Genomic DNA, 8,281 nt, shown 5'->3' with positions numbered 1-8,281 from the left:
AGGAGTCAGGCTCCACTGCCCAATCGTACCGGTCCCCTTCACTGGCCAAGGTGACGTCAATGGCGGAGCATGACGGTCGTGCTGTTCTGCGGACGAAAGTGAAGGATCCGGTGTTCAAAACTTGTAGGCCCAGTTGATGGATAACGTCCACCAGATCCCTTCCTCGAGAGGAGCAGGTGCTACTCCCCCACATGGTGTGATGAGCATTCATGTCCCCACATATGAGGTAGTCTCTTCCGAATTTAGCCGTGAGCTGGAACAGCATGGAGGCGTCCCACCGCTGTCCAGGTCGCACATACACAGAGGCCACTGTCGTGTCCACACCGCGAAGCCGCACCGTCACGGCACAACACTCAAGAGCCCCTCCAGTGACATCAGCCACGTTTATGTGCACATGTGGTAGTTCTCGTCGCACGTACACTGCACAACGTGGTCGACCCTGGGGATGTGCACTCGCTATGCACGGCGCGTCCTGGCACGTGTCTAGAGTACACGACGTGATACTTTGGTAACCGATGTATCCGGGAAGTCGCAAGTCGGTCGCTGCTACGTACACTTCCTGCAAAGCAAGCACATCATACTCGCTCTGCAGGAGATGTGAGGAGAGGTCTGCATGCCGCCGCCGCAACGAGTGAGCGTTCCATTGAAGCACACACGGGCGGCGGCGGCGGTGGTTCTCTGCAGCATGCGGATGAGTGTCAGCCATGGTGGCTGCTATGAGGGTGCGCGCCACCTGCCTGAAGGCAGATGGAGCGCAGCTGGTTTTCAGGAGGCAGCAGGTCCGCAACTGCTCTTAACAGGAGCCTCAGGTTTGCATTTTCCTGGTCCACACGAGGCTGGGAAGGTACCTTCGCGGGTGGACGAGTCGTGGTAGAGTCTGGGTGCTTGAGACCAGCCGAAGGGCCCCGTTGTTGTACGCCTGTCTGGCCTGGATGGGTCGAGCTGACCGTCATCTTGGATGGTGATCCCACTGCGGCAGCATAGCTCTTGCCCGTGGTCTGCTTCAGCTGAGGACTATCAGTTACACTAGGGCTTGCCCGCAAGACTGCTTGAGCCTCGCGGTGAGGCAGGTAGGTGGGAGCTGATGCCTTGATGGTGGCCAGGCGCCGCTCTCTTTGCCAGAGCTGACAGTCTGCGGAATCAGCTGAATGTGGCCTGCCGCAGTGCAGGCATCTTAATTTGTTGGTGCAGTTGGCGTCTTTCCCATGGTGGCCACCACATCGCAGGCACCGCTCTGGTCCTCGGCAAGTGACGGCGATATGCCCATAGCGTCCGCACCGCCGGCACTGAAGCGGGCGAGGTCGGGATGGCCTCACTTCGAACACCATGCGAAAAAGGCGGACCCGGGTGGGAGGCACGGGAGAGGCGAACCGCAAGACTAGTGATGTCCCTTGTCGCCTGGCTGCAATCACCGGCACATCGGACGACACGGCGGCCAGGAGGGCTTCGTCGGTATAGTCGCCATCGACGCCTTGCACCACGCCACTGCTTTGTGAACGGTCAGCAGGGAGGCGGGCAGTCACGGGTATTCCTGCGAGCTCCGATGTTGCTAGTAGGCGATTCATCCATTCTGGTGTAGATGCGTCTGCTGCCACGATGTTCTTTTTCGTGTTTACTCTCACCTCCTTGACTCCGGGCAGCGCAGAGAGAGCTTGCGCAATGGCAAGACGAGAGGTGCGGTGAAAGGAGGCGCTGGCGTTTGCTGGTCGAAAAAGAATAGTGCCCGAGTCTAGCGACGATGAAGCAGAAGCCGGCATGGTGTGTTCAGTGGGGCGTACCCCTGCAGGAGCGGTCTGAGTCGCAGTGGGCGCATTAGAAGTCCCTGGAGCAACGTGGGCAAGCATAGCCGTCGATTCAGTGGCGGGACGAGGACCAGTGTGGGCAGCGGGTCCTTGAGATGTCGAGGCTCGCTGTCGGCGCTTCTTAGACTTGGAGAGGACGGTCTGAAACTCAGACTGACTGATTTCGTCAGTTGCGTGTGTGACGGCGTCTTCGTGGGCAACCGCATCATTTGACGTTGGGGTAAGACACGCAACTGTGGCACGTTCAGGCGCTACTGCGTGCATCTTCCGCGAGCCACCCTCATCGTCGCTGCCCGACTCGCTAGGACGCGAGCGCTTACGCGTTGACGTAGTATCCATGTCTGCAATATCAGGTTCCTCGTCTAACGGCAGTGGTACGTTCTGCGGAACGGTGACGTTCACGCACAGAATTGACCCGGCATCTTCGAGTTGGGCTGTATGATGCGCCGCTACAGCGGTCGAAGATGCTGTGGTGCTAGTGGTAGGGCTGGAGGCCGCCGAGGACGTCAGGCCCCTTGCCGTTGTCTCGACGTCGGCAGCAAGCACCGGTAGGCGAAGTGATGTCGGTTTCTCGCTGACGACTCTGCACAGTTTCTGTGCCTGTTCATGATGCAACCGCACCGCTTTGGCACTGGAGATGAGGTTCCACAGCACGCGGGTGCACGCGACGCTCGCTGAGCGTCTGTGTGACGATGTGGGAACCAGGGAACGCGACGGGCGTTCCAATGGCGTAGCCGAGAATGGAGGGGACTGCTCTGCCATGGTAGTCGGGATGACAGCTGCCCCAGCGACGCGCAGGAGCAGAGGACGCTGTCACAGGGCTCAGGTCACCGAAAGCGGTGGCAGGGATCCAAGGGCATAATCTGTAAAGATTACTCTCCTTGACAAGACTCGAACGGGTATGAGAGTCCAGGAACGCGAGGAGCACTGCGCGGAACGCGGTCGCGTCTCTCGCGGGCTGACGCGGTAGCGTCTCTCGCAGAATCGGGAGCACCGGGCAACACGTCTGCTCTCTGTGAACGCTCGAGAGAGACTCCTTTTTCTAAGGCTAACTGCATAGCCTGCACTTGGAGCAGTTCTCTCGTCACGGGCCGCTGTGCCGCTCACTGCTTAATCACATACTCGCCGAGCAGCTCTTCAATTTAACGAAACCGACCCTGTTGTGGTTCACTGAAGCCTTTGCGTGAATCTGTCGACAATATTATGCTTTTGTTTCCGCTAGTCCCGCACGCACGTTTCGGGAACTCCGAACGACCGCGATGCGGCCCGATTTTTGTCCTTTTCGGCACACGCGATGACTTTTCTTTTAAAAGCAGCATTGTGGTGCACTCGTCTAGTTTTCGGAGTCGGCCCTACCATGCCGTCGATGCTAATGTACTACAAGATGACTAACTCCTCAGCACACGTACGAAGTGCCGCACATGGGAAACACATAGGCAGAAATGGCCGATGTGCCATGCCGACACACGTAGGGGGCGGCCATTTTGGAAGTGCCGATGGCAATAGAATGACCATATTGTCACGCAGCAAAGGACGAGACAGTTGTCTATAAGGAAAACAAGTTTATTGGAGCGAACCTGTGCTCCCCTAACAACTGAAAGAATACACAGGCGGCGAAGCAGCGGCCGGCAAAACGACGGGCACGCTAGTGAGCGTCGGCGATCGAATGACGCGGCATCGGCTGTGCGGGAATTTATATCCCTCGGCGCGAGGGTTTCTCGAATAGTCGAATTGTATCGAGAACGCCGTAATGGCGTTCGTTAGCGTGTATCCACACGACGGACATATCCGCGCAAATCCCTCCCGCGGACGTTCGTTCCGCCGCCCGTCCGGCTGCGAAGCACATTCAGACGACGGACGAAGCGAGCAGACGGACGCGCTGGAGAAAAAAAACATGGCGGCACTGTCTGAAGCGAGAGCTGCCCGCTTCAAATCTTTAAGCTCTTCGTAGCGCATCGCGTGGGCTGTTATTCCCAAACTGATGGTTGTGTAGGCTTTAGGTCTGTGTCCTCGAGCTTCGACGGCAACGTATACATGACTATTTGGTACTGTTTCCGAGCGCCGTACTCGTTTTCTGAAAAGTGTAGGCTTAGCGACCACCGCTATTGCCAATACATGAGCTCGGTGATCTGCGGTAGCGCTGGGGCTACCATATCTCGGAGCTCATGATAATGTGCGAATGTTTGCTTATTCTTCTTTTCTATAGATGGCGCGACCAGTCTGAAAGTAGAAAACCCATTCATCGCTAGCCATTCGAGGTTTAGGTTTCCGTCTATGACGCTGAGTTTGAAGTTGAAGTGAATATGGAGGTCGAAAGAAAGCAACGAATAGCTGCAATGGCTGTTGTATTAGCAGAATTAGACGATGAAGCGCTGTTCTTCCCTGTAAAACGATCTTGTTGGCAAAAGGACTACATCGCTAACAAGCATCTGGGTATGCAATATCAACTCTATCGTGAACTTTTGCTTAGCGACAGCCAAGAATACAGGAGGCTTCTGCGAGTGTCGAGAGAGCAGTTTGTCCAGTTGCTGTCGCTCGTAGGACCTCGCATACAACGACAGGACACCGTAATGCGGCGAGCCATATCAGCTGAAACAAGGCTGCAGGTCACGCTACGATACCTTGCTTCAGGCAAGTGTTGCACGTCTGTGCATTTCTACTCGAAACATTGCTCCTATTGTTGCATCCGAGACTGTTCAGACTTGGAGAGCCTCGCTTTTAGAGGTGGCATTACGTTGTGTGTTGTAAAACGCCAGCAAGGTCTTGAATAGGCACATATGTGACACTAATAAAACAAATCTTGCGAAGGCTACGAAAGCCCTCTTACACAGCCTCGCTGTCGTTGATGTACAGTTTGGCACTCTTGGCATACATCTGCGAATTAGTGACGGTATTTTTTTCCCTTTGTGCAGGAGAGAGCCACCACTCCTTGAGTCGCCAATTTCGTCTGGGCCACTCGACTGTAAATGATATCATCCATGAAACATGTAATGTAATTTATGAAGAGCTGAAGAATGAATTTCTCAAAACTCCAAGCACCGAGGATGAGTGGAGAGACGTCGTTGCTGGTTTCAGTAGAAACTGGAACTTTCCAAACTGCGTTGGAGCGATGGATGGAAAGCATGTGATAATTACTAAGCCAGCAAACACGGGAACAGTTTACAGAAACTACAAGAAGAGCTTTAGCATTATACTGTTTGCCGTGGTCGATGCGAACTACAAATTTTTGTACACGGATGTTGGTGCGCCAGGGTCACAGGGAGATGCGGGCGTCTGGCAAACTACGCCTCTGCAAGCACACTTGTCAAACATGTCGGCTGGTCTTCCGGAACTGGTCAAGGTGGGAAGCTTGCCTGATCTGTACTTGCCACCAGTTTTCGTCGGTGATGACGCGTTTCCTCTTGGAAGAAACTTGATGAAACCGTTTGGGGAACGTTCGTTATCAGAAGAGAAGAGAATATTTAATTACAGGTAATTTATGTCACTACTGAAACAGCACTATGTGATATTTAACCGTTTAATCGAAGGTGCGCTAACCCAGATTTGCAGCACACATTAGCATGCTACTATCTTCTCAGTGGTGTAAAGTGTATAAAATTATATCTTACTTTTTTTAATGCTTTACAGGTTATCCAGGGCTCGGCGTGTAGTTGAGAGCACCTTTGGAATACTTGCGAATAGGTTTAGATTTCTGCACACCGTGATTGACGCTGAGCCAAAACGGGTGACATCAATGGTGAATGCAGCATGCGTATTGCACAACTTCCTCGCCAATGAATTGAACGCAGCTGACTCGTGTGCCGACACAACGCCTACTGCAACTCTGTTCTCTACACAGCCTTATTCTCGCGGACGAGTAAGTGCTGTTGGCTCCGCCGTACGTGACAGCCTATGCGAATTTTTGAATGGCAGGGGTGCTGTGTCATGGCAGCGTACGTCAGCCCACTTGGAGGCCGATGTATACAGAAGGCCATAAGATTACGCAAAGATAGTGCAAGATGCACATGCGTTGTCATAAAATAAAGTTGTTGAAAAATAAAATGCGGTTTGTTTAGTTGAAGGGCGAGATCTTGTATACGCTGTCATATGAATGGCATTTCAAATTACGGATATTTACTTAAAACTGAGTTTCATTCACACTGACAACAATGCTGGAGGTAAGCAACGATTTATTAACTGGCAATATTAAATGAGATCTGTTGAGCTTTCTTACTCGCTTTTGTTGATGTAGATTTCAAGTGCGCTTAAGATAGCCTTCTGGCATGGGATCAGCTTATCCTTCGGAACCTCGCGCATGTGTGCAGCAACAACTTTACCAAAATAGTCGATATCATCTTCCTGCTGTGTGGTACTCGCTGGTTGGCCTACGCTTGCAGCTATTTTTTCCAACACAGTTTGCCGTTGGGCCAATATTTCATCTAAACGATGGGGAGATCGGCGCCTTTTCTTCTGTGTTCCTTGGCGGGACATTGCAGAGAGTGCCTTGCCCGCAATTGGGTCGTCCACGGTAATGTTTTGGTCGTCAGTCGCTGCAGCTGCATCGTCTGAGGTTTGTGAAGGATCATCAATGTCTGGTCGTACCTGCAAGACACAAAATGGCGCACAAAGTCTCTCGCAATTCCAAAATGTAATGCTTTGCAGACACACATCTGCGTATCTATTCCGATTACAATCTGTATTACAACCACGTAAAAGCAATGGTACATTATTCGTGATTTGGCGTAATTAGAGCGCAAGATTCAAACTTCAGTGTCAACAATTTTTGGTCATATCTAATTTAAATATAGAAACGACGTTTGAATAATTCAGCACACCAAGCAACTAATCTTAATGTAGAATTATTTTGGTGTGTGTTCAAGCATTGAAAAGGTTGTAAGGCTGTATAAGAAAGTGCTAAGTAATAAAAAATACATATTGTAAAAATTTACGCGGCACAAGAAGGCTTCATCACAAATACGAAAAACAAGGGCAGTTTACCTTCATGGTCTCCGCCGCAGCTTGGCATGCATCAGTGCTCACAGAACGCCAACAGGTCACTTTTGAAGCATCCAAAAACCTGAGTGAATTATAAAAGCGCCAGCGACCTTTATAAACGTCCGAGCTTGGCATTCCACTCTTTGTGGATTCTACTTTCTTCTTCTCCAACCGGTATGTGCGTCTCTTATTGTCAAAGAAGCGCCGAAGGGCTTCTGTAAAAAAAAAAGAACAAAACAGAGGGGGGGGGGGGTGATTATAAGTACGATTTACACCATGCAGTTTCGGTCAATCACCATCACAACACATTATGCTGAAAAAACGTGGCTGGTGCTCTAACGAATACTGCAGTGAATGTTTTCAGTTTTACCGCAAGCTTACGCATCACAAGCAACGTTTGGCGGACTCGTCGCCATTAACACTGTTCTTGAATTTCGCGCCGATTCCTTGATTAAAATGCATTTTTATTGAGCAGCCCTGCCTCCGGCACGGTAGCATGCTTGGGAATGCGCTGACCACGGCCGTCACTTGTAGACACCAATGTGCCCCACGTCATGCATAACAGGTACATTCCAGAAGGTTATTATCACGAAACCCACCCATATAATAACGCAAAACATAGAGAGTAAATATAAATGGTACTTACTGGCATCGTACGGCCCGTACGCAGGCCACTCCTCGTTCATTTCCTTCGCTATGCGTTCCCATATACTCTCCTTCACTGTTGTGTCCGCGTACTCGGCGAGTGTCATATCCCACAATGCGGGGAACTGCTCAACAAGGCGCAGCAGAAAAAAAGTTGCGTCGTCGCTCAAGTTCATAGTTGGAGTTGTTTGCGGTAGTGTGCGTCGAACGTACTTCCCACGCAAAAACCCAAACAAGACGAGCAGAAAAAAAAAACGTGCCTGTTGCCAGACCCTTATAACTTCGTCGGCTAAATTTACGAAACCACACGAGAAACAGAAAAATAAGCGCTTGTTGCCACACTAGTATTGGCGTCCTCCGCTAAATTTGTCGTGTTTTTCCGCGGGAATCCGTTTGCGAAAAAGAGCGTGGCATTTTCCGTCCGCGACGTCCGCGGACGCGGCACGGATGGCGGAAATCCGTGACGTGGGGTCACGTGACGCGCCGTCCGCCGCGGAAAAGACGGATTTGGTCCGTCGTGTGGATACACGCTTAGAAACGCTGTTCTCTCGAACAGCGTTTCTAACAAACAACGCTTGAAACGTTGTTTCTATCGAACTAAGCGTTGTTCGATAGCGTTTGTTCGAAACGCTGTGAAAACGGCGATAGCACAGGCCGGCGCAGCCAGGCCGAAAAAACAAAACACAAATAAACAAACCCAATGCATGGTTCGCGGCAATATTCATTTTTTTTTTCGTACTCGATTCTAACGAGCATGGGATTTATGAACTCTCTTAACCAGAAAAAAGGTGTGCGTTAGATTCAAGTAATTACAGTAACTTTCATTATTTTGAACTACTTTTAGTTTGAACAAATTTTCT

General features: G+C 51.0%; 1 protein-coding gene across 1 annotated transcript; it reads right to left on the bottom strand.

Moving 5' to 3' along the window:
- Positions 1–5,954: 5,954 nt before the first annotated feature.
- On the bottom strand, positions 5,955–7,947 carry LOC142765594 (uncharacterized). Its single transcript, XM_075866814.1, has 3 exons — positions 7,423–7,947; positions 6,780–6,991; positions 5,955–6,383 (listed from the first exon to the last, which is right to left on the bottom strand). Exons 1-3 carry the CDS (start codon positions 7,595–7,597, stop codon positions 6,012–6,014), a joined length of 759 nt encoding a protein of 252 aa, XP_075722929.1. The 5' UTR covers positions 7,598–7,947; the 3' UTR covers positions 5,955–6,011.
- Between the last annotated feature and the right edge of the window lie 334 nt (positions 7,948–8,281).

The sequence above is a fragment of the Rhipicephalus microplus genome, chromosome 6, assembly GCF_043290135.1.
Source record: "Rhipicephalus microplus isolate Deutch F79 chromosome 6, USDA_Rmic, whole genome shotgun sequence".
Taxonomy (NCBI): domain Eukaryota; kingdom Metazoa; phylum Arthropoda; class Arachnida; order Ixodida; family Ixodidae; genus Rhipicephalus; species Rhipicephalus microplus.
Note: the sequence above shows the minus strand (reverse complement) of the source record. Positions and strands in the feature narration are given on the sequence as shown.

What these genes read in the sequence shown, in the direction of transcription:
- LOC142765594 (XM_075866814.1), bottom strand. Translation starts at nt 7,597, where the DNA reads ATGAACTTGAGCGACGACGCAACTTTTTTTCTGCTGCGCCTTGTTGAG. An exon ending in GTACGGGCCGTACGATGCCA is followed by an intron (nt 6,992 to 7,422) that starts GTAAGTACCATT and finishes TTTTTTTTACAG; the next exon opens with AAGCCCTTCGGCGCTTCTTT. An exon ending in CTGCGGCGGAGACCATGAAG is followed by an intron (nt 6,384 to 6,779) that starts GTAAACTGCCCT and finishes TGTGTCTTGCAG; the next exon opens with GTACGACCAGACATTGATGA.